The 27,272-nt window shown below is 40.8% G+C and overlaps 1 protein-coding gene across 1 annotated transcript; it reads left to right on the top strand.

Moving 5' to 3' along the window:
- Positions 1 to 27,094, top strand: cdh27 (cadherin 27). Its single transcript, XM_084315792.1, has 17 exons — positions 1 to 58; positions 1,208 to 1,330; positions 3,386 to 3,535; positions 3,930 to 4,071; positions 7,481 to 7,644; positions 13,660 to 13,791; positions 15,906 to 16,088; positions 17,174 to 17,484; positions 19,235 to 19,377; positions 21,073 to 21,297; positions 21,415 to 21,636; positions 22,777 to 22,898; positions 23,550 to 23,651; positions 23,733 to 23,822; positions 24,398 to 24,439; positions 24,590 to 24,667; positions 26,656 to 27,094. The coding sequence occupies exons 1-17, from the start codon at positions 35 to 37 to the stop codon at positions 26,866 to 26,868; spliced, it is 2,466 nt and encodes an 821-aa protein (XP_084171918.1). The 5' UTR covers positions 1 to 34; the 3' UTR covers positions 26,869 to 27,094.
- The last annotated feature ends 178 nt before the right edge of the window (positions 27,095 to 27,272 follow it).

The raw sequence follows: 27,272 nt of genomic DNA, 5'->3' as shown, positions 1-27,272 counted from the left end.
GGAATAAACGCTGCTATCTTTACCCTGCGCTATCATGATGCTCTGCTTTTTGTTCCTGGTATGTAGAAACTATTTATAGGATTTCTTTGGTAATCAATGGTATGGTAAACACTTTGCTAAATGGTTTTTTATAATGGCTTTAGCATAGCATAATTATAATTAGTCTTTACGAATATCATTTTGATATATTATAGCTGTGTGCTGCAATTGTTTACCATTTAATATCAGTGAAACGTGTCATTTCTGATACAGATTCCATGTTTTGTGAGATTTTAAGATAAACACGTGTTTGGTTCTGCAGCAGATATCGCTTGAGGCTGCCATCGTAGAATGTTATAACGCTATGAAAATCCATCACAAGCACGTTTTCAGTTGTTGTCACGTCAGCTCACAGTCTGCAGAGATATACTGCTGCTGCCATTAGATGTTTAGGACCTATAGGATCTCACCATATTTACTCAACACGTGACAACTTTCACGTGAGTAAAACATTTAAGAAAATAATATATATATATATATATATATATATATATATATATATATATATATATATATATATATATATATGTACAATTCCAGTTTTGCATAGTAGAGTATAAGGAGGTTCAGAATCAGAAAGGTCTTGATTGCCAAGTTTGCACATACAAGGAATTTGTTTTGGTAGTTTGGTGCAACATTAACAGACAATTATGGTAGAAAAAAATACAATGGAATATATAAACTAAATTAAAATAAAAGTACAATAGAATAGACTATAGGACAGGGCTGTACAATCCCATTCATCTTGCCATAATATCTATAGGCAGTCAGGGATCAACCTGCTGTAATGTGAAACCAAACGGTTGTGTTTTCCTCAAAAGAGAAGGGGAGTCGGTATGGAGTGGTATGCAGACTGCATGCTTTGAACTGGTTTAACAACCACACAGCCTTAAACTAGTTTATCCACATATTGTGAAAACAAATACTAATAATAGGGTCCAAACTGCTTAGGGGCTGCTGAAACAAACATCCTCTACCTCGCATACAGGTTAGGGCTATTTACTTTAAATTCACTTTTTGAAAAGGGGGACATGTACGAAGGAATTCACTACTGTGCATACATCCATAAAGAAACCGCTCGCTGAAAATTATTAAAAATAAATTGATAAAATTCTTGAATATTTTGTAAGCATAATCCCAGCAATCTTTTTAATTGCCATTCCTTCAGGTGTGCAGCTTATCCAGTTTGTTGTGTTCAGAGTTGCTGAGTCGTCGGAGGAGAGCATGGATCATTGACTCCTTCACTATCGAGGAAGGCCACCCCGGACCCTTTCCATATGCTCTGGGCACTGTGAGTGTATATACATTTACATTTACATTTAGTCATTTAGCTGAGGCTTTTATCCAAAGTGACTTACAAGTTCTGTACGACAAGTCATCAGGAAGGGTGCAACTCTTATCAGCTGAGTAACAATGTTCATCAAAGTGTTGCATGCTACAGTGTAGGTTAGTTTATTAGGACAAGTGCATGACGTCATTAAGGTTAGTTAGGGTTAGATTTTTTTTTTATGATTTTTTTTTAAAATTTCAGATAATGGTTGAAGAAGTGCGCCTTTAGTCGACAGCGAAAGATTGGACGGGTTTCGGCTGTCCTAATTACTGTCCTAATATAGACAAAAGTGCTGGGCAAAATTATGGCCAAAAATATCATTATGATATAGATATGATATAGGTCTAGCTTCTCTAGATCAGAGAGGTCATCCCACCTTCACAGAGGTGGGGAAAAAAGGGCGGGATCCACAAAGAATGGATTGCACAGTGCTAATTGCACCCTTACTTACAATTCATTATGAATTGAAAATGGGGAACCCTGATGTAAACAAGACGAAAAGTCTTTCTCTGGTCTGCATCTCCTTAACAATTGTGTGTATTGAGCCGTAGCCTACTGTATTGTACCCATTCTGCAATCTGTTAATAAAATGTTCAATCAATCAATCACCATGGAGAGTAGACAAAACAAGTGGAGCATTGACATACATAATATGAATTATAGATGTGATGCACAGAGATATCTGGATAATGACGTATATGAAACAGTTGTGTGGGGTCCTACTAATCACCACAAAGTACCCCAAAATACCCCAAAGTACCCCAAAATACCGCAAAGTATACCCGAAAATACCCCAAAGTATACCCCAAAATACCTCAAAGTACCGCAAAATACCCCAAAATACCCCAAAGTACCACAAAATACCCCAAGGTACCCCAAAATACCCCAAAGTACCCCAAATACCCCCCAAATACCCCAAAGTACCACAAAATACCCCAAGGTACCCCAAAATACCCAAAAGTACCCCAAAGTACCCCAAAATACCCCAAAGTACCACAAAATATCCCAAAGTACCCCAAAGAGCTTTATAATGGCCTCTCCTTCACCAATTCACACATGCACTCACAGAGCAATGGCAGCCAGATGCCATGCAAGGTGCTAGCCTGCTCATTGGGAGCAATTTGGGGTTCAGTGTCTTGCCCAAGGACACATATGATTTTGGGGTATTTTGGGGTACTTTGAGGTATTTTGGGGTACTACTACTTTGTGGTGATTAGTAGGACCCGTTGTGTGTGTGCGCATATGTGTGTACAAGTTGATGTGTAGAGAGAGAAAGAGCGAGAGAGGGATAGTGTGTGTACAGTAGATAGAGTGAATGGTAAATGGACTGCATTTATATAGTGCTTTTATCCAAAGCGATTTACAATTTGTTCCTCACATTCACCCATTCACTCACACATTCACACATTCACACACCGACGGCAGAAGCAACCATGCTAGGTGCCAACCTGCTCATCAGGAGCAATTAGGGGTTAAGTGTCTTGCTCAAGGACAGTTCGACACACTGCCCGGCAGGAGCTGGAATCTAACCGGGAACCTTCCGATTACTAGATGACCTCCCGAGCCAAGTGTATGTGTGTGTGCATGTGTGTGTGTGTGTGTGTGTGTGTGTGTGTGTGTGTGTGTGTGTGTGTGTGTGTGTGTGTGTGTGTGTGTGTGTGTGTGTGTGTGTGTGCGTGCGTGCGTGCGTGCGTGCGTGCGTGCGTGCGTGCGTGCGTGCGTGCGTGCGTGCGTGCGTGCGTGCGTGCGTGCGTGCGTGCGTGCGTGCGCGTGTGTGTGTGTGATAGAAAGAGAGAAAGTGTGAAGAAAAGCGTGTTGGTAGATTTCCCTATCTGCTACTTTCTCATTCAAGTCAGACATGATAATAACCGATGACACATGCTAAACACATGTCCGTCAAGTCATTCAGACAAACAACACAGGATGTGGGGCTGTGTCCCAAACCACGCTGGTGGATGTGTTGAGAACGCAACTCCCTTCAGTGATGAACGACTGACCTCCTCTGTTTCATCCCAGATCAACATCGAGCGGACCTTCCGTGTGCATTTTGAGCTGTACGGGCAGGGAGTGGACGAGGAGCCGAAGGGGCTCCTCTCCATTCATAAAGGCTCGGGCATGGTGTACGTCCACAAGGCGGTGGACTATGAGAAGCACAAGAAACTCAAGGTTAGAACGATATCCGTACTTATGCCATCATTTAAAGGTAGGTTTTTGTGTGATGTGTGGATTGGATTCAGTGGATCTATGGGAGGGGGCTGCGAAGAGAGGCCTTGAGGAGTTCACAGTATAATAATAACCAGTTATACTAAACTCCAACCCACACGTCAGACCAAAACAAAGATGTAAACAAAGCACAATACCTAAACAGGGCTCTTTTGCCTAGAGGTCGCCGTTTGACAGCATTACAGACTATACCTAAGAGTTAAGAGTTACAATCAGTCAATTACAATGAATATACAGGAATTTGTCTTGGTGGCAAATCGTGCACCAACACTTGCTTTCCTTTAAGATTCTATACAATCGTAGTAACTAACTTCAAACGGTGTGTTTCATATAACAGCTGAAGTTTGAGGCTATAAGGGGTGACCAGTCGCTGCACACCAAACTTGGGGTTGAGATTTCCATATTGGACATCAACGACAACCCACCACTCTTCGATAGAGATCTGTTTGAGGTCAGCATTGATGAGGACGCGGCACAAGGTAAAGAATATGTCTCCTTTTAACATTTTCATGTCATATTGACCGGCAGAAAAATGGGAGAGAATTACAGCTTTCTAACATAATAATAATAATAATAATAATAATAATAATAATAATAATAATAATAATAATAATAATAATAATAATAATAATAATAATAATAATAATAATAATAATAATAATAATAATAATAATAATAATAATAATAATAATAATAATAATAATAATAATAATAATAATAATAATAATAATAATAATAATAATAATAATAATAATATATAACATATAATATATAATATAATAATAATAATCATAATAATCATAATAATCATAATAATCATAATAATCATAGAATCATATCAGCTACATTCAATACAACAGATAAGAAAGAAGCATATCAGGATCTAAAAAAAAGCTCTACTAAAAAGGTGTTTTTTAAGCCACGTTTAAAAGCATCCACAGTGTGTGGTGTCCTCAGATGGTCGGGGAGAGTATTCCACAGACTGGGAGCAACTGAGCAGAAACCCCATACCCAGGTTGGTGACTGATGTTGAGAGGGGAATGTCCTGGCCAGAGAAGGTGATGCTGGTTATGATGGATGACTGGACCTGGTGTGGGGTGCCGACTAGAATGGCTTCAGTCTTGAAGCTGTTTAACTGTAGGAAGTTGTGCTTAATACACGCCTTTATCTCCTCCAGGCAAGTGGTCAGAGTATATGTTGACACAACTGCAGAGGGGGTTGGGTCGGTTTTGAGGTAGAGTTGTGTGTCATCAGCATGGAAAGATATTCCCCCAGAGGGGAAAGCATTATACTGTAGAGAGTGAAAAGGGTGGGGCCGAGGACAGATGCTTGAGGGACACCACAGGTGACCATGTGTGTCCTGGATTTTGCCTCTACCAAGGAGACATACTCAGTTCTCCCGGTGAGATATGAGGTGAACCAGTTATAGACAGAATCAGAGAGACCTACGGCGGAGTGCAGATGTTGGAGGAGGATGTTATGGTCGACAGCAGTCGGTGGAGGAGGATGTTATGGTCGACAGCAGACGGTGGAGGAGGATGTTAAGGTCGACAGGAGACGGTGGAGGAGGATGTTATGGTCGACAGCAGACGGTGAAGGAGGATGTTAAGGTCGACAGCAGACGGTGAAGGAGGATGTTATGGTCGACAGCAGACGGTGAAGGAGGATGTTAAGGTCGACAGCAGACGGTGAAGGAGGATGTTATGGTCGACAGCAGACGGTGAAGGAGGATGTTATGGTCGACAGCAGTCGGTGGAGGAGGATGTTATGGTCGACAGCAGACGGTGAAGGAGGATGTTATGGTCGACAGCAGACGGTGAAGGAGGATGTTATGGTCGACAGCAGACGGTGAAGGAGGATGTTATGGTCGACAGCAGACGGTGAAGGAGGATGTTATGGTCGACAGCAGACGGTGAAGGAGGATGTTATGGTCGACAGCAGTCGGTGGAGGAGGATGTTATGGTCGACAGCAGTCGGTGGAGGAGGATGTTATGGTCGACAGCAATCGGTGGAGGAGGATGTTATGGTCGACAGCAGACGGTGGAGGAGGATGTTATGGTCGACAGCAGACGGTGGAGGAGGATGTTATGGTCGACAGCAGACGGTGGAGGAGGATGTTATGGTCGACAGCAGACAGTGAAGGAGGATGTTATGGTCGACAGCAGACAGTGAAGGAGGATGTTATGGTCGACAGCAGACGGTGGATGAGGATGTTATGGTCGACAGCAGACGGTGGAGGAGGATGTTATGGTCGACAGGAGACGGTGGAGGAGGATGTTATGGTCGACAGCAGTCGGTGGAGGAGGATGTTATGGTCGACAGGAGACGGTGGAGGAGGATGTTATGGTCGACAGCAGACGGTGGAGGAGGATGTTATGGTCGACAGGAGACGGTGGAGGAGGATGTTAAGGTCGACAGCAGTCGGTGGAGGAGGATGTTAAGGTCGACAGCAGTCGGTGGAGGAGGATGTTATGGTCAACAGTGTCGACAGCTGCGGTCAGATCCAGGAGGATGAGGAGTGATGGAGAGCCAGCGTCAGCTGTCATAACAATATCTTTATTTGTTCTCTACTCCCAATATCAGCTATGTGCTGTTGCCAAACCATGTTGTTGTGGCGACATTGGATCAAGAGGTAGAGCGGTCGTCTGGTAATTGGAAGGTTCCCGGTTCGATTCCCGCTCATCCCAGGCAGTCTGTCGAAGTGTCTTTGAGCAAGACACTTAACCTCTAATTTCTCCCGATGAGCAGGTTTGCACCTTGCATGGTTGCCTCCGCTGTTGGTGTGTGAGTGAATGGGTGAATGTGAGGAACAAATTGTAAAGCGATTTGGATAAAAGCTGCTATATAAATGCAACATTTGTTGGGTTACACAGGTCACTACACTCGAATAAGGCCATTGTGTTAGCAGCAACTAAATGTATATATATATATATATATATATATATATATTCTCACGCATATATATCTATCCACATCTGTCTGTATTTAGATTCAGATTCAGATTACTTTATTCACCATATTGTATATACAAATGGAACGTGATTCGACATTACAGTGCATGATTTTTTCACAAATAGGAATAACATAATAATAAATAAATAAGTGCAAAACAGGACAGAACAGTGAGACAACAATAAGACAGTAAAAGTGCAGTGGTTGGGGACATGGATACAGACAGTGCAGCACAGTTCAAGTCCAGAGGTCCAGCCCTAGCAGCTCGCCATAGAGGGATGTATCACTGTACATATTATACTACAACTCTGCACATACATCTGATTAGCACTACATTTTCACTCTCAGTAGTACTAATTTGTATATTTTGTACCCAGTTTAATCACCCGTACATTGTATATTGCGGTTGCACTTTACTGTTACATTTTAAACTTCTTTTCATTGGACTGTACTGTATAATGACAATACATTAACAATACTGTACTGTATAATGACAATACATTTTAATCTAATCTAATCTAACAGACTATCTCAAAACCCACCTTTTCACCAAATTTGTAAATGATTTCCCCGTTTTTTTTTTTTCTTTCGTTTTCTTTTCTTTCTTTCCTTTTGATCATTATTTTGTTGTTACGTTGTTCCCTGTCCCCCTCCCTTAGCTGTTAAGCGCCTTGGGTCTCCTGAAAGGCGCTATATACATTTAAGATATTATTATTATTATTATTATTATTATTATTATTATTATTATTATTATTATTATTATTATTATTATTATTATTATTATTATTATTATTATTATTATTATTATTATTATTATTATTATTATTATTATTATTATTATTATTATTATTATTATTATTATTATTATTATTATTATTATTATTATTATTATTATTATTAACAGAGTTTTTATCTGTCTTTTATTCTTGCAAACAGGTACCCATCTACTGACTGTGCACGCCCATGACAACGACATGAGAGGGTCGCCAAACTCAACCTTCCACTATGAAATCAAATCAGTGTATCCAAACCCACCTAACACGGAGTTCTTTCTCGATGAGCACGGTGCGATCTCCTTCAAGGGATGTTTAGAGTATGAGGCAAGTCAGCTTCGTTTTGTCATATAGGATTAAACATTTAAAAACAGCCATAAAAAGACATTCAAGTAAGGTAACTTTGGTAACTGTTTTACATTTGTGTCACTCACATTTTATGCTAGAATTGGAGATAGGGATTTCGCTGGGCTGGCCAGCCTGACCAGAAGAGCTCATAAGGGGCCATTTCACTGTGTTCTATGCATTGCTGTTGGGTTAGATAGCTAACAAAGCAATATTTTTTCATGAAATCTTTTTTAAGTTTGATTTTAAAGGATAGTTTTAGTTATCTTTTAAACAAGCAGATAGACTGAAGCATGAAATTAATGGCACATTTTAAAAGTTTGAAACGGTAAGTCAATAACCTACTTTAAAAAACACAGATCATTGCATACAAACAGGGGTCGGCAACTTTTATGACATGAAGTGCCAGTTTGAAATTCTTGTTAATTAGTGTGCCATATCAACAATATTCCATCCATATAGGCTACACGCATCGTACCAGCATTTTAATGACACATTTTCTCTCATAATCAGGTATTTTTAATGATCGTTTTTACATTATTACATCATTATTAACCACACCAACATTGATTACACTCGTCTTGTTTGTTGTATCAACCATAAATCTGAGTTGGGGGGGGGAAAGTGATGGAGACAGCTACATAAATTATACACATTCAAGTTCAAGTTCACATGCAAACCCATGTGTAGGAAAATAAACGGCTGCCTACCAGTCAGTGTGATCCCTGGCCCTGTTTTGCTTTGCTGAGCTGCATTTTCTGGGGGCTTTAAGTTGCACACATGCTTCGGAGTGGTCAGTTATCAATCGACTCCGGGAGGGGCTGAGCACGTACTTCATGTGCGAGAAGATCTGCTCAGAGGTATGTTGACCCGAAGACCGTCAGCAAAGCCATTGCCACGTTCCGGAGACAGCTGAACTTCTCCTGTACAGATGTCCAGCAGGAGAAGATGCAGGTTCCGTGATCTTTCACTGCCGTGGTTTCTAGTTTGCTTAGCTCTGCAAACTTGGCCACCCACAGTGTCTTCAGCTCAATCAGCTGCATTTCTATGTCCTGTGTATCCAACCAGTCTATCAGAGATAAGTCCAATTCGTGTCCATCAAAGCTGTCTGGCTTGATCAAGAAAGAGAACACGGGTCCATACTTCTGAAAGTCCCCAAATCGCCTTGTGAACTCTGAATTAAGCTTGCTCATGTATTTATTTGCATAATGTTTGTTGTGCTCTGACATTTTCTGACATTTCTTCGATGTGTCGCTCAACACTTGGGGATATCTTTTATTCTTGATTTGATTGTCTCTTTGTTTGGTAAGCATTCAAACAGAATTTCTGAGCTACAGAGCAAAGCCTCCTTGATATACTCGCCATCACTAAATGGCTTTCCACGTTTTGCAATGCAATGAGCAATGCGATAGCACTTTGAGGGTGCTGGCTGCTTCAGTCGCATGGTGTTTAGCAGTGGTGAAGACTTTGAGGGTGCTGGCTGCTTCAGTCGCATGGTGTTTAGCAGTGGTGAAGACTTTGAGGGTGCTGGCTGCTTCAGTCGCATGGTGTTTAGCAGTGGTGAAGACTTTGAGGGTGCTGACTGCTTCAGTCGCATGGTGTTTAGCAGTGGTGAAGACTTTGAGGGTGCTGACTGCTTCAGTCACATGGTGTTTAGCAGTGGTGAAGACTTTGAGGGTGCTGACTGCTTCGGTGTTTAGCAGTGGTGAAGACTTTGAGGGTGCTGACTGCTTCAGTCGCATGGTGTTTAGCAGTGGTGAAGACTTTGAGGGTGCTGACTGCTTCAGTCACATGGTGTTTAGCAGTGGTGAAGACTTTGAGGGTGCTGACTGCTTCGGTGTTTAGCAGTGGTGAAGACTTTGAGGGTGCTGACTGCTTCAGTCACATGGTGTTTAGCAGTGGTGAAGACTTTGAGGGTGCTGACTGCTTCAGTCGCATGGTGTTTAGCAGTGGTGAAGACTTTGAGGGTGCTGACTGCTTCAGTCACATGGTGTTTAGCAGTGGTGAAGACTTTGAGGGTGCTGACTGCTTCAGTCACATGGTGTTTAGCAGTGGTGAAGACTTTGAGGGTGCTGACTGCTTCAGTCACATGGTGTTTAGCAGTGGTGAAGACTTTGAGGGTGCTGACTGCTTCAGTCACATGGTGTTTAGCAGTGGTGAAGACTTTGAGGGTGCTGACTGCTTCAGTCACATGGTGTTTAGCAGTGGTGAAGACTTTGAGGGTGCTGACTGCTTCGGTGTTTAGCAGTGGTGAAGACTTTGAGGGTGCTGGCTGCTTCAGTCGCATGGTGTTTAGCAGTGGTGAAGACTTTGAGGGTGCTGACTGCTTCAGTCGCATGGTGTTTAGCAGTGGTGAAGACTTTGAGGGTGCTGACTGCTTCAGTCACATGGTGTTTAGCAGTGGTGAAGACTTTGAGGGTGCTGACTGCTTCAGTCGCATGGTGTTTAGCAGTGGTGAAGACTTTGAGGGTGCTGACTGCTTCAGTCGCATGGTGTTTAGCAGTGGTGAAGACTTTGAGGGTGCTGGCTGCTTCAGTCGCATGGTGTTTAGCAGTGGTGAAGACTTTGAGGGTGCTGACTGCTTCAGTCGCATGGTGTTTAGCAGTGGTGAAGACTTTGAGGGTGCTGACTGCTTCAGTCGCATGGTGTTTAGCAGTGGTGAAGACTTTGAGGGTGCTGACTGCTTCAGTCGCATGGTGTTTAGCAGTGGTGAAGACTTTGAGGGTGCTGACTGCTTCAGTCGCATGGTGTTTAGCAGTGGTGAAGACTTTGAGGGTGCTGACTGCTTCAGTCACATGGTGTTTAGCAGTGGTGAAGACTTTGAGGGTGCTGACTGCTTCAGTCGCATGGTGTTTAGCAGTGGTGAAGACTTTGAGGGTGCTGACTGCTTCAGTCGCATGGTGTTTAGCAGTGGTGAAGACTTTGAGGGTGCTGACTGCTTCAGTCGCATGGTGTTTAGCAGTGGTGAAGACTTTGAGGGTGCTGACTGCTTCAGTCGCATGGTGTTTAGCAGTGGTGAAGACTTTGAGGGTGCTGACTGCTTCAGTCACATGGTGTTTAGCAGTGGTGAAGACTTTGAGGGTGCTGGCTGCTTCAGTCGCATGGTGTTTAGCAGTGGTGAAGACTTTGAGGGTGCTGACTGCTTCAGTCGCATGGTGTTTAGCAGTGGTGAAGACTTTGAGGGTGCTGACTGCTTCAGTCGCATGGTGTTTAGCAGTGGTGAAGACTTTGAGGGTGCTGACTGCTTCAGTCGCATGGTGTTTAGCAGTGGTGAAGACTTTGAGGGTGCTGACTGCTTCAGTCGCATGGTGTTTAGCAGTGGTGAAGACTTTGAGGGTGCTGGCTGCTTCAGTCGCATGGTGTTTAGCAGTGGTGAAGACTTTGAGGGTGCTGGCTGCTTCAGTCGCATGGTGTTTAGCAGTGGTGAAGACTTTGAGGGTGCTGATTGCTTCAGTCGCATGGTGTTTAGCAGTGGTGAAGACTTTGAGGGTGCTGACTGCTTCAGTCGCATGGTGTTTAGCAGTGGTGAAGACTTTGAGGGTGCTGACTGCTTCAGTCGCATGGTGTTTAGCAGTGGTGAAGACTTTGAGGGTGCTGGCTGCTTCAGTCGCATGGTGTTTAGCAGTGGTGAAGACTTTGAGGGTGCTGGCTGCTTCAGTCGCATGGTGTTTAGCAGTGGTGAAGACTTTGAGGGTGCTGACTTTCTTCCCATACCTCGACACGGCACGTTTGATGGATTCTGCCTTGTCCGCCTGATCTTTGAAAGTTTTCTCATGCTTGGTCTCAAAATGGTGCTTAACCCTTGACGTTTGGCAAACAACATTTTCCAAACATAAAGCACACAAAGCACACAAACCGTACTCTTCTGTCCACGAGGGCTGGAATGGCTAAAGCTTTTAGGCCTACTTTAGCTTTCTTAGCTAACGGGGTTGCCATCATGACATCTAGAACTATACCAAACTAAACCGCTGCACTGTGTTATTACCATGAGCGGGAGGCCGTAGGCTACCTTCAATCAAACTAAATTAAAAAAGAATAAAAGCCGTGCAACAGCCAATGGCTGTTCAAAAGGTGAATTGACAGCTGTCATAGGGGTGTGCAAAAAAGTCGACTTACAAAAAATATCCTGTGGGAGGATTTCAACAAGATACATGCAGTCCATTGCAAAATATGAAAAACGCTTATCAGCATTTTTTTAAATTAATTATTAAACCTTTATTTAATCAGGTTGTCTCATTGAGATTGAAAATCTCTTTTACAAGAGAGACCTGGCCAAAAAAGCAGCATAAAATGTTACAATACAATTACAATTTTCAAAGAATGAAAGACAAAAGTTACACATTGAAGGCAGATTTAAAAGCATTTACAAACTTTTATTTCCTTCTTTTCCTTCTTATGAAAATGCTGCCGCGTGGTGGCAATGGTGGCACGCATGTCTAGGGTTGCCGACCCCTGCTCTAAAATGTAAATGTATATTTCGTAAGGTCTTTAGATATATAGTAACTTTAATATTTAGCCATTTTTACGCCGGCAATAACTTTGTAAAATGAGACCGTTTTTTTCAAACGGTGTATAATATATATTTTTTTTTAACTAAACTACCTCACCCCGCGCGAGAACATTTGAGCTATGTGAGGTATTCGTTCAGAAGATTATCTTCCTCTAAATCAGTTGAGAATGACAGCTGTATCACAGTAGTATGGCGGTGTGCCATGAAGCTCCTCTTCATCTCTGACTGGGGATCGTTTTCTCCACACCCTGTCCTCCACCCTCAGGGGCAATACCTGTAGCCGAAACCTATATCCATATGAGCTTTACTTTACTTTTCAGTGTCTCACAAAGACCTGTGATGAGTATTTGGTAAATGGTAAAATGGTAAATGGTGCATTTATATATATATATTTTTTTGGAAATGTTGTTTTTGCATCACAAGTGGCTGCCCTCACCTTGCCTTTTTCTAGTACATACAGTATGACCACCATGTCCACCTGTCTGTGTGTACTCACAGTATGACCATGTCCACCTGTCTGTGTGTACTCACAGTATGACCATGTCCACCTGTCTGTGTGTACTCACAGTATGACCATGTCCACCTGTCTGTGTGTACTCACAGTATGACCATGTCTACCTGTCTGTGTGTACTCACAGTATGACCATGTCTACCTGTCTGTGTGTACTCACAGTATGACCATGTCCACCTGTCTGTGTGTACTCACAGTATGACCACCATGTCCACCTGTCTGTGTGTACATACAGTATGACCATGTCTACCTGTCTGTGTGTACTCACAGTATGACCACCATGTCCACCTGTCTGTGTGTACTCACAGTATGACCACCATGTCCACCTGTCTGTGTGTACTCACAGTATGACCACCATGTCCACCTGTCTGTGTGTACTCACAGTATGACCATGTCCACCTGTCTGTGTGTACTCACAGTATGACCATGTCCACCTGTCTGTGTGTACTCACAGTATGACCACCATGTCCACCTGTCTGTGTGTACTCACAGTATGACCATGTCTACCTGTCTGTCTGTGTGTGTACATACAGTATGACCATGTCCACCTGTCTGTGTGTACTCACAGTATGACCACCATGTCCACCTGTCTGTGTGTACTCACAGTATGACCATGTCTACCTGTCTGTGTGTACTCACAGTATGACCATGTCCACCTGTCTGTGTGTACTCACAGTATGACCACCATGTCCACCTGTCTGTGTGTACTCACAGTATGACCACCATGTCCACCTGTCTGTGTGTACTCACAGTATGACCACCATGTCCACCTGTCTGTGTGTACTCACAGTATGACCACCATGTCCACCTGTCTGTGTGTACTCACAGTATGACCACCATGTCCACCTGTCTGTGTGTACTCACAGTATGACCACCATGTCCACCTGTCTGTGCACTCACAGTATGACCACCATGTCCACCTGTCTGTGTGTACTCACAGTATGACCACCATGTCCACCTGTCTGTGTGTACTCAGGTGGGTGATCGATACGTGATTCTGGTGGAGGCTAAGGACCACGGGGAAGTAGTCAGCCTGTCCAGCTCAACAACCGTCATCGTCCACGTACAGGACGGCAACAACCACCTCCCGACCATCAGTGGTCAATCAGTAAGCAATCGTTGATGACGTCACAGTGGTTTCTGACAAACAGTACGATGCATCATGTTACTATATCAGAATCAGAATAGGTTCAACTGCCACGTTAGCACACCTGTTTTCAGCACACTCCACGATGACAGTGAGTGAGAATAATATTATAAAATATGTTTACTTGACCTCTATGCCACCCAGACTAACACATAATATTATTCCTGTGACTTAGGACAGTCAATTTGTGAAGAACATACACCACTCTCTTAAACTAGAAATCAGAGAGAACCCTCAAAGTTATAACGTCACCTCGATGTCAAATCTGGGATTACTCCTCCATAGACAATGGGTCTCATTCCCGAACGGATTTACGACCAAAAATGTCCTCTTAGGCAGATTTCTGCCCATTTAAGACATATTAGGGCTGGTAGCGCGATTCACCACATTTTCCTGAGATCAGATTTGAGCGTGGCTGAGAGCAGATTTAAGAGTGCTGAGGAGCACACTTATGATTAATTGACTAATTGAACATTTTATTAACTTGGCAGACTGTGTTCTTATAGTGATTCCTTCATGTCAATGCTACAGGCCTCCTTGGAATTAATTATTTAATCATAATTAAAATAAATATGACAATATTTGTACGATAAGAAATTACGCATTTGATGTCGGGAAAATAAATAATATGGATTCATCTGATCACAGGGCAGCTGGATTAACCATATCTGAACCAGCTATTTTGGACAAATGTATAATTACTTTAATTAAATATTCAAACACAATTATGCAATTATTGTGAAATGATTGAAAATAATAATTATTTAATGCCTTCTGTGGAATTTGTATTTCTTATTTGTTACATATCTGTTTTAATGGTATACAATGGGACAGACCTTTGTTTGATATAAACCTGCATTCCTTTGAATATATCATTAATCAATTAAACTTATATTGAAATACAATATATAGCCTATACACCAACACTGAAATGACAGTGGATAAATAAATAAATAAATAAGAACTAAAGCTAATCGGTGGAAATATACTGCATTAATATTCCATAACAAGTCTTGTGTGCGCCAGTATGGCCTACATGTCTGATGAGTGAATGGTATTATAGGCTTAATATATTCTAGTTACTTGTTTCATTGGGATTTGGTGGATGCTGTATATGTGTGCTCTGCCCTGCGTACAGTATATATACGGTCTGTATGTATGCAGACTGTGCCTGTGCTGTGCGTGGGGTAGAGCATGTGTGTGGACTGTGCCTGTGCTGTGCGTGGGGCAGAGCATGTGTGTGGTGTCTACTAGATCCTAATGAAACAAGTCATTAATGGAATAGTGAGCCTATACTGCGTTCATTCATTACGCCGTAGGCTATATATATAGGGGTCTGCATCCCCTTAACAATTGTGTGTATTGAGCCGTACTGTATTGTACCCATTCTGCAATCTGTTAAATAAAGTTTTCATTCATTCATTCATATACAGTACTGTGCGTACTATATATGATGCCAATACATTAATCTAATCTAATTTTGATGCGTCGCAAGACTCGCATGGCACTTCCGCCATTCCATTTTCACGTGGCTGCGTCATTACTTTGCCTTATAAGGAGCTCTGGAGGCATTGTTTTGTATGCAAATGACTTGAACAGGGACACGCTTTCGTGTTTAAGACATGGTGTCATTCCCCAAGCAGATGTCACAGGTGCGACCGTTTGAGCCACTTAAGACATATTACCAGCACGTTGGGGACTCAGAGTGAACTTGTCATTGATTCTGTCTCAGTCGGTTCCAAGATAAGTCTTCCAAGAGAACCCTTTGGAAAATGTTGGGGAATGAGACCCAAAAACCAACCACTAAAATGTTGTCATAAATGTACACATTGTACAATATGTTAATATATTAGGCTACATATAACACGCACTCGCTGGCCAAAGGCTGACGCCCCAGAAACTTCCAGTGCACAGCGGAATAAAATTAAAGACAGAACATACAGGAGAGAAGAGAAGGACACCTCCACACACTTGTGTCTTTTAGATGATAATTGAGAAGGATTTTGTTCATATGAGACATTGTTATTTTTTTTTATTTTTTTTCATAATTCCACTCATTATACCTTTAATGATAGGGTACCGGGAAGGTGCTTGAAGGGGAAACTGGATCGTCTCCTCTGGTTTTCCACATCACAGACAGGGACACACATAACACTGCAGCGTGGAGAGTCAGATACAGTATCCACGGCGATGTGGGAGGGAACTTCAAGATAGACATTGACCCTAAGACCAACGATGGAATCCTGACAGTTGTAAAAGTGAGTTAGACCGCATGCTTTTGTTTTTTATTGTCGCCTCTCTATATTATTATATTATTATTATATATTCTATTGCTCTGGAACACTTCTAAGCACGGTATCATCCTAATGGGATTTGGAATATTTTGTTAATAAGGTTTTTAGATGATGTAACTAACTTAATGTTCATTTCAATAAATTGTATATGATTTAATTTGATTTGGTTAAATCCAAAGATATTAAATACACTTCTTAAGTCACAAAATACACTCAAAGATATACTTAAACACAATGGAAACTCTGAGTGGGGGAAAATACTTCCCCCAGCAATATACTGTATTGTCAATGCGTTGATGTATTGTGATATTTTGTCAATATGTCGATGTATCGTGATATTTTGTCAATATGTCAATGTATCGTGATATTTTGTCAATATGTCGATGTATCATGATATTTTGTCAATATGTCGATGTATCGTGATATTTTGTCAATACGTTGATGTATCATGATATTTTCTCAATACTTTGATGTATCGTGATAGTTTCTCAATACGTCGATGTATCGTGATATTTTCTCAATACGTCGATGTATCGTGATATTTTCTCAATACGTTGATGTATCGTGATATTTTTCACAGTACAGTACTTTTAGCTTTTAATGAAATAATGACATTTTGTCAAATTATATTGACAATGAAAAATAATGATCATTGAGAGACCACTTCAAAAGTCAGAAAGGCCTTGAAATTCATGTAGTAATTCTTGATTCTGACATTGATCACGGGTGAAATAGATTTTGACATTTTAATTGCTTAGATTGATCCTATTTCAGCTTTTGACTGTAGTCAAATTAAATAAAAAAGTGTTGAATTATTAATACCTTGCAATAGCCTATCATATCACTATATTTAATCTTTCACACAAAATTATAAATAGCAATAGTACCGTATGGTGGCCACGTATCAACTGTAACAGGAGCTCTCTGGTGGTTGCCACCCCCTACTATGAACTATGTTCTTAGAAGGAAGACCAGTGATGTCTTATTGAATAGTTTTTAAACTCAAAAGTCAGATTCCTAACATTTTCTGTGCCATGTGACGTCTTCAGCCTTTGGACTTTGAGGAGGGAGCAAACAGAACGCTTTCCATCTCGGTGGAGAATGAGGTGCCGTATTTCTCCTGTACAGTGAAGGAGAGAACCAACACTGGACTGTGGACTGTTGACACCAGCACTGGTTCACATCAAAGCGTGTCAACTTCGCTGACTGAAATCATCATTCAAATAGAGGACTGCAATGATCCGCCAACATTCAGTGTGACCGTCACCGAGGCTGTGGTGAATGAGGATGCAGATATCGGAACCCTGGTGGCAACGTTGATTGCTACCGATCCGGACTCCAGTCATGCCAGAGAGTTTGTGTAAGTGGGATACCTATTATCTGTTCCACTAGTGGGTAGTAGTAGTACTAGTTGTAGTAGTAGTAGTAGTAGTAGTAGTAGTAGTAGTAGTAGTAGTAGTAGTAGTAGTAGTAGTAGTAGTAGTAGTAGTAGTAGTAGTAGTTGTAACTGAGGGGTTACAAAACCCTGACTGTATTAAAGATTGTGATAGATTAAACCACTGCTAATTATTATTATTATTACTTGCCAGAAAGTACAGTTATAATATGGCAGACACTCAGAATAATACGGCACGGTGACAAAGAAATATCATTTAGAATATTTATTATTATGCAGCAATTGTACAGAATGGGAATTAAGGGCTTGTATGGCGAAGAATATGAATAAAGTCAGTCAGTAGCAAAGTCAGTTGAAATGAATAATTCCTAAGCTGGGATACTATAGACTAAACGCCGCCTGGCGTAGGGTGGCACTATAGGGGCAAAACGATGGTACCGCTGGAGACAGGGGGTATCCTCCCAGAGATGTAAGCTCTGGAGGAAAGAAGAATGTTCGGATACTCAGTCTGTTCACTTGAATAAGAAGGGGTTCTCGTATAGATCCAGTCCTTGTAATCCAAATGCTCAGCAACAAAGCAATAGCTGTAATCCCATTGCCCGATAGCAATGACGATAGCCAGCTAGCTTTGGTCCTCGAAGCTAGCCCGAGGTAAGATCTTCAAGGTGGTTAAATCCAAACGACAGTGGGTATTAACGAGGCTCTTCTCCACGGTAGTACGTTCCACAATCACTATAATCCAACCAATACTGGTTCTGCAATCGCCACCGTAGGTTCCAATATGCACATGTCCAGTAGGTCCACGACTAGGCCCTCCTCGTGTATTGGCACTAACTACTAAGTCCACGCACACTTGCTAAGGTTGCACTAGTTACTAAACGAACAAACTGCTGTAACACGATTCACACTAAATGACGACTCTTTACTTCACATTAAGCTAAGTCGAACTTGACGTTACTGCATTAACTCTGACACTTTTACTATTCACTTCGCACGTTAGGTTCACAACACTCTGTTTAGACTAACTGCTTCACACTACATTAGAATCACACTACTGCTGCTGCGCCTTCCACGATATATATACTTAAGTGGCTTTCTAGTGCCAAGCCTCAGCTCTCGTCTCGAATCAATGCGCCGGCACCAGGCATGTTCCAACATGCCCAGACTCGCCTTTGAACCTGACTTCAGGGGCGCGTTGTCTGGCGCCGAGAACGTCAAGGGCGTTATCCAATGAGGAAAGTGAATATTACTAGGATTTAAACGCAGGCTTAAAGGGATATAGCTTATATATATAAATAATATACAAGGTATATAAAACAATAAACCGTAGATTCTCAGCTTTAATCTGGCCCTTCACAACAGTAGTAGTAGTAGTAGTAGTAGTAGTAGTAGTAGTAGTAGTAGTAGTAGTAGTAGTAGTAGTCGTAGTAGTATTAGTATTAGTATTAGTAGTAGTAGTAGTAGTAATTGTAGCAGCAGCAGCAGCAGTAGTAATAGTAGTAGTAGTAGTAGTAGTAGTAGTAGTACTAGTAGTAGTAGTAGTAGTAGTAGTAGTAGTAGTAGTAGTAGTAGTAGTAGTAGTAGTAGTAGTAGTAGTAGTAGTAGTAGTAGTAGTAGTAGTAGTAGTAGTAGTAGTAGCAGAGACAAATCAATGTTTTTCTTTATGGTTTGTTGTTGTGTTCAGATTGAGTCTATTCCTTACATCCACAAACAGGTACGTGGTAGGACAGGATCCTGGTGGCTGGGTGACTGTGGATTCCCACACAGGCATCATCACCACAGTCACGAGTTTGGACCGAGAGTCCTCCTATGTGGTCAACAACATCTACACCGTCATCATGCATGCAGTTGACAATGGTAAAACCAATTGCCCAGTTCTAATTCTACCTTTTGGTGCCTAAAGGGGCACTTCACCAAAAAACAATACAGATTTATTTTGCACATAATCTCGCACATATCCAAAAACTCTAAACAGTTTTGCACTCATTAATTTAGTTTTGCCAGTAAAGGAGTTTGAATATGGCCACCGGTGACGTCGTTGCGGACAGTGTGTTAATTACAGCACCATAAAATGATGCAGATGATATAGCAATACCTTGTCTTAGATAAGATAAGAGTGCAAGGTAACAGTGAAGTGCAATAACAATATAAAATATTATTAAATGTCAACAAGTGATTACTAGAGACATAACTGCTGTAGTTGATTGCTTGATTGATTGAAAATGTTATTAACAGATTGCAGAATGGGTACAATACAGTACGGCTCAATACACACAATTGTTATGGGGATGCAGACCAGAGAAAGACTTTCATCTTGTTTACATCAGGGTCCCCCATTTTCAATTCATAATGACATTTATGACATACACAACATACAGATATACAGATATATATCATGACATTTATGACATACATGACATACAGATATACAGTACTGTTACATTTATGACATACAAGATCCTAACAGAAAATATATACATTTGAGGGGGAGGAAACTGTACATTAGGAGAGGGGTGGGTGGGGGCTGGGAGTTTGGACATTTACGGGGGCCAGTTTAGAATTGCAGCCTTCCCGTGTGCTCTTTGAGGGCGGTTTTGAAGGTGGGTAGGGATTCACATTATTTTACGGCTGTGGGTAGGGCGTTCCACATTGTTGTGGCATAATTGCGCAACGTGTTTAGTCCCTTGTTTGAGCCGAATCTGGGTTGAACATGAGTTGACATAGGTCGAGGGGGGGGGGGGGCAGCATATCTTCCATAGTATCACTGATTTAAATGGCCACTGTATTTGGGATGCTAGTTTTCTGTCGTCCAGGGTTGTGGAATAACAGATTAAGTACAGTGTATACAGTAGTTGACTAATCATACTATAATACGATAAATCTGTTAGTGTTCAGATGAATCACACAGTAACGTTACTGATTACCATTTTAAGCAGATAATAGGTAAGAAATATCTTTTAGTTCTGATACACATAATTATTCGACTAGGCACGCTGCTGGAGGGTGTTTCACTTTGCCAGAATGCAAGACTACATCATTTCAATGTACAGTGATATACTGAGGAATGCTTTAACTTTATGACTCTCAAATCATATTACACAACATAATAATATATATGGTTTTAAGAAAAAGCTTAAAGATTATCATTTTTAATTCATTTTGGTAAGTAATAGGGCTGTATTGAATTTAAAAAAAATCCCTGCATTTGAATGTTGTGTTTGAGTGTTTGCTGTGACGTCATCATTGGGGAGATACATGGGCTATCTATGTTCAATTATATTTATCTACTAATTAGATCATGGTGGATTCAGAGTCTATTTGCTTTGTCTAATTGCAGTGTTTGTTTTGTTTAGGTGTGTTATTTATTTTTTTTTATTTTTCTATGTGCTTTGTCAATGTATGGACGGTGAGTGTTGAATGTATATTTCGGTGTCATCACCAAGTAAGTTATTGGACCCCAGGAAGAATAGCTGCTGCTATGAAAATTATAATGGGGATCTTAATAAAACAAACGAACAAAAGTAACCCCTCCTATCCCCGGGTTGTGAACAGGTGACCCACAGATGACCGGCACAGCCACCCTGCTCATCCACATACAGGACATGAATGACAACGTGCCGCAGCTGGAAGAGCAGCACGTGGACATGTGTGTCTCTGATGGTCCGACCGCAACCAACCTCACAGCCTTTGACCTGGATGCCGAGCCCTTCGCCGGGCCTTTCGTATTTAAACTGCAAGGGGACGTCGCAGGAAAATGGAGCCTAGATCCTTCATATGGTAGAAACAACTTTCTAGGCTACCAGACGACAGCTATACCTCCCAAGCCGCCACTGTCGCCCAGTGTGACTTAAAGTGGACAGCCGTTTCACGAATCCTCTCTTTTAATTCTCCCAGGTCACACGGTGAAGCTGGTGAGGGACTCCAGTGTGTACGCCGGCCATCACACGGTGGAGTTGAAGATCTTTGACACGCAGAGCCAGTTTGCCGTTTACAACCTCTCTGTGACCGTGTGCGACTGTTCCGTCACGCCCGTCTGCCAGGCGAGGAGGGCGACGGTCAATAAAGTCGGCTATGGGGCACTTTTGATAGTGTTCCTCTCCCTGTTTATCCTGCTGCGTAAGTAACTCTTATTTCAATGAATGGTAAATGGTGCATTTATATAGCGCTTTTATCCAAAGCGCTTTACAATTTTTCTTCCTCACATTCACCCATTCACACACACATTCACACACCGATGGCGGAGGCAACAATGCAAGGTGCCGACCTGCTCATTGGGAGCAGTTAGGGGTCAAGTGTCTTGCTCAAGGACACTTTGCCCAAGTGGAGCGGGAATCGAACCGGGAACCTTCCGACTATCAGACGACCGCTCTACCTCCTGAGCCACTGTCACCGCATAATATAATATATTATGCGGTGACAGTGGCTCAGGAGGTAGAGCGGTCGTCTGATATATATCCACACCGGTCTGTTACTGCTTTAATAGGGGGGGGACTTGCTCCCTAACTATTATCTTTTGTTCCTTTTTGCAGCTGTGTGATTTCATTTAATTTCAAACCTTTATTTAAACTCGAAAAGGCAACTGAGGTTTCCCTTACGTCGGGTGTACTGTAACATATAGAATTAAGCACAAAAAAGGGCATATAAAATCACACAGCATATAAAGTCTCAACAATACAATACAACAATACAATGTATGTATGTATGTATGTATGTATGTATATATGTATGTATGTATGTATGTATGTATGTATGTATGTATGTATGTATGTATGTATGTATGTATGTATGTATGTATGTATGTATGTATGTATGTATGTATGTATGTATGTATGTATGTATGTATGTATGTATGTATGTATGTATGTATGTATGTATGTATGTATGTATGTATGTATGTATGTATGTATGTATGTATGTATGTATGTATGTATGTATGTATGTATGTATGTATGTATGTATGTATGTATGTATGTATGTATGTGTATGTATGTACTGTACATACACTGTATGTATGTAGCCTATGTATATAAAACCTACTAAATTGACTCCCTTCCCCCTCAACATTATTCCTCTAAAAAGCTTTAGGTGATGTCGTTTTTTCATTATACATCATTTCAATGAGCTGCAATTAACCAAAGGATTCAGTGTCCTCTGATGACATCAATGAAGGACAAATAGTCAACAGTCAACACCTAGGAAAGTGTGCCATGGGATTTCTACCCTTAACCAACTGGTTATGTCATGTCCCTCTGTCAGTCCTCCTGCTGTCGGCACTCTTCATGTCCTGTAAAGCCTTCTCTGCCGTCCAGATAGACAACTATCCTGGAGGAGAAACTCTTCTCCCATCCAACATTGAGAATCCAGGAAATGACTGCCATGTAAGTCCTTTTAAACAATGTGCAAATGAACACATATGATACAGAAATTAATAGATAATAGATCATTTCATACTATAGTCTACCCATATACTCTGTATGATGGCATGTACAACAGTGCTGTATATACCATATATATATATATTTATTCTCACCGCATACATACAGTACATGTACCCGTACTTACCAGCACATAGTCCTTTACTATATCTATATATGTACATATCCTACTCTTACTAGTCACACTGCTGGCCAGTATGACTACTACCATACTGTATTTACACCTGTATCACTGTACATATTATACTACAACTCTGTACATACATCTGATTCACACTACACTCAGTAGTACTAATTTGTATATTTTGTACCCAGTTTAATCACCTGTACATTGTATATTATTATTGCACTTTACTGTTACATTTGCACTCTGGTTGGATGCCAAAACTCTTTTCATGACTAATCTAATAATGACCATGTATAAAACGGTGTATAAGACGTAGAGTTGTAGCCTATCATTTGCACTCCGATTCACTATCACTATCTTACTGCTAGTATGTTGTTTAATCTATTTCAGAATGGGATTTTGGTAATTTGTCTCAAGTATTTAATTCATAACACTATTTAGATTTTTCTTTTTTCTTTTTAACCAAGGTACCTGATGGACCCCAAACAAAGTACACAGACGATCATACCCAAAAGGATCTTTCCTCTTGGGAATTTACATATGGATTACAACAAAACCAATATCTGAATGTATGTATCAACAGATGAGTTTCAATAATATTTCATAATTGGGACAATAACACAATAACCTTCTCTCACTCAATTTCACAGGTTATAGATCAGTGTTACAATCAATATGATGTAATAGATCACAGGAGAGAACGCCTTTACCATACTCTCAATGGAAACTCTTCATACAAGGTAATAATGTATCCATTACTACAAATACACCAAAGGTCTACATAAAGGGACAAGTCACCCTTAACACGTTTCTATTTTGTGCTGGGATTCAGATATTTTGTTGCCATTCTAATTCTTTGTTTTTATATTAGTTCCCAAAAGGACATTTTACTAAGTATGTAAAACAACGTATCGACTTGAAAATATATATCGTCAACTATACCTGTGAGATTACATTTTTCAATGAATGAATAGTTTATTTTGAACAATAAACATAAAGAAATAACAATGTAAAGAAAATACAACGTTCATTTGCTGTACATTTGTTTAATTAAAAAAATACATTAAGTACAAGTACATTAAGATAAAATAATAAACAAAACAGTCTTTTGTTAGATTTTGTTTTTCAATGAAGTGCCTCAATATTCCCATGATCCTCAGATAAAATGCTTATATTCAGTTAATTATTTTGTTTACACTGCTTATTTTTATCTTTACTATAATTGTATTGCCTATATTTATGTCTTTCTACTATTACCATGCCCATACCTGTAACCCAATACCTATTATTATGCCTCCTTTATCCCCAATCTTAGATGTCCTCACAATGGGTGCTAGATAATGGCCTCCATTACCAGGTATATTTAACAATTATGGTGTATGCTAATCATCATCATCATCATCATCATCATCATCATCATCATCATCATCATCATCATCATCATCATCATCATCCTCACTACAAGGCATTTAATCACAAGTGTTAACTTGACCATCTTGTGTTTCAGGAAGGGTGCAAAGCGCATTCCCTTCCCAACAGAAGGACTTTCATGTCAGATGCAGCTTTCTCCACCCTGCTTCATCAGGTGTGTATAATGTGTTATTATCTGTTGTAACTTTTCTCTACTGCACAATTACTGCAATGTTCTCTGAACATGTATTAAGTTGTTTGAGGCTATTCACAATCTGAATGCATTGTTACGTGTGTTTATGCACACCCGGAGGAGAGCTCACAATGACCCTGTAAAACATATATAAAACATATGAGAATTACAGCAATTATCAGACCAATTATAATTTGCTTCCATAACAAGTATTACATGTAGCATTGTTATAACAGTGTGGGAGCCACTAAAAGCTCTTATAAATTAACAAATTATAATCCAGTATAGTTGTACACCTTAAGATCACCTTAAGAACTTAAGTGCCTTTTTCACCTTGTAACGCCCCCCCCCCCCCCCCTCCTCCCCCCCCTGGACGTACAGTATTGTATAGCTATTGATATGTACCAGTATGTGCTGAAATCTTCATTAAAAAAAACTAAATTCCATTCTGTAATTCCTGGAAAACAGAAAATATTTCCTTGCACTCTATGTGGCATGCATTAAAAAATCCCACTGATTGTGACCATTCATCTTAAAATAATTCCAGCTCCCTCCAACCATCTTATACAACGATATATTCCCAGTGATCCTCAGCAATGGAGTGAAGGTTAATGCCAACATCACTCTCCGCTTTCTTCCATTATCGTTGGTGACCGTTGAACCCAAACCCCTCCTGGTGTCAAGTTCCCACCCAAGCATGCTGTGTCATTTGGAAACACAATCTGAAAGTTAGTTCATTGGGTCTTTTGCCAATTCCCTTCCTGGGCATTGCACGCATTGCCCCACTGTCGGTCTGGGGAGGGTGGAGACTACCACATGCTGCCCTACTGTCAGTCTGGGGAGGGTGTAGAGACTATCACATGCTGCCCTACTGTCAGTCTGGGGAGGGTGTGTAGACTAGACTATCACATCCTCCAATACATGTGGAGGCGCCAGCTGCTTCTTTTAACCTGACAGCGAGGAGTTTCACTGGGAGAACGTAACATGTGCAGACTGCAGAGGTTCACGCTATTTCCCCCAGATCCCCTCCCTGCTGAACAGGCAGGTATGAGTTGCTGTTTGCAACGACCAGGACTCATACCCCACCGGCTTCCCACCTGCGAACACTGACAATTGTGTTCGTAGGGACGACTGGCAAGCCGGAGGTACCGCTGACAGCTGTATTAAAACCCGGACAGCTGGATTCTCTGCGGTGGTAGGCGAGTGCTTAGACATCTACGCTACCCAGCCGCTCTATTCATTGGGTCTTTACATTACTTACTTTCGGTAATTCGGTATTGGTACCTTTTTATTAGTACTTAACTCTCTGTAATAACACTATTTTATTTTATTTATTTATTTAGAACATGTTACACACCACACAAAATAAAACGCATGATCATGTATTGTGTTTTTAAATGTTTAAATATCAACATTTATCTGGCCATCCTCAGTAAATATTATCAAACTCCTCTGACTTTGTCTGGTATTTCCAAAGACCCAAGAGATAGGACAGTAATACATATATATATATATATATATATATATATATATATATATATATATATATATATATATATATATATATATATATATATATATATATATATATATATATATATATATATATATATATATATATATATATATATATATATATATATTACTGTCCTATCTCTTGGGTCTTTGGAAATACCAGACAAAGTATTATATATATATATGTGGAAAATTCTCCCTCTTGTCTAGTATATTACACTCTTATTCTAAACATGTAAAGGTACCGAAATATGGTACCGATTGATCTAGCGTGAATCGGTACTAGTACTGATGTAAATCAGTCGATACCCTTAAAAGTACAGAGTTTGATACCCAACCCAAACGTTACCCTCTTTTGGTTGTCTCAATTTTTGACCCCGATACAAGCGAGTCCAGTCTGTCAACCTGAGTCCAGTCTGTACTGTAAGGTCTGACTTTTATATCCCTTTTTGCAGAGGCTATCCTCCATTCAGGCCACAGAGGTGAATGTTGTGGACTACAAACCCCACCTCTATGCTGATGAGGGCGACTTTGACACAGTCTCAGACCTGGAGCACATCTTCATCTCTGATGACGCTTTGGACCTGAGCGAGGAGCTGCTGGAGAACCTGGGCCCTAAGTTCAAGAAGCTAGCTGACGTCTGCAGGCCACCAAGTGCACAAAGTTGAGCCCTAAGCCCTAAGTTGGGCCCTAAGTTCAAGAAGCTAGCTGACGTCTGCAGGCCACCAAGTGCACAAAGTTGGGCCCTAAGTTCAAAAAGCTAGCTGACGTAAACGTTGTTATTTTGCTACGATAAATCGTTTCATGTTGAGCTATAGATTGTGGATGAATACACACAGAAAGGTACACAAATCAAATCAAATCAAATTTATTTATAGGGCCCGACAACACACGTTAATGTCCCCATGGGCCGTACAGGTCTTCTTTAAACAAGTCAAGAAGACAACATAACAATAAGTCAAGAACAGAACAAGAACACCATAGGGTCCAAACATTTTTTAGATGAATGCAAATAAATGAAAGAATGCAAGCACTCCCAGACATACCCCACGCGAAGGTAAGGAAAAACTCA

This window comes from Notolepis coatsorum (assembly GCF_963971535.1).
Source record: "Notolepis coatsorum genome assembly, chromosome: 6".
Taxonomy (NCBI): domain Eukaryota; kingdom Metazoa; phylum Chordata; class Actinopteri; order Aulopiformes; family Paralepididae; genus Notolepis; species Notolepis coatsorum.
This window is presented reverse-complemented; position numbering and strand designations above follow the sequence as displayed.

Excerpts from the sequence above, each read along its gene's own strand:
- cdh27 (XM_084315792.1), top strand. The coding sequence starts at position 35 with ATGATGCTCTGCTTTTTGTTCCTG. Across the intron at positions 1,331-3,385 it reads TTCCATATGCTCTGGGCACT|ATCAACATCGAGCGGACCTT; the intron begins GTGAGTGTATAT and ends GTTTCATCCCAG. Across the intron at positions 17,485-19,234 it reads AGTCATGCCAGAGAGTTTGT|GTACGTGGTAGGACAGGATC; the intron begins GTAAGTGGGATA and ends ATCCACAAACAG.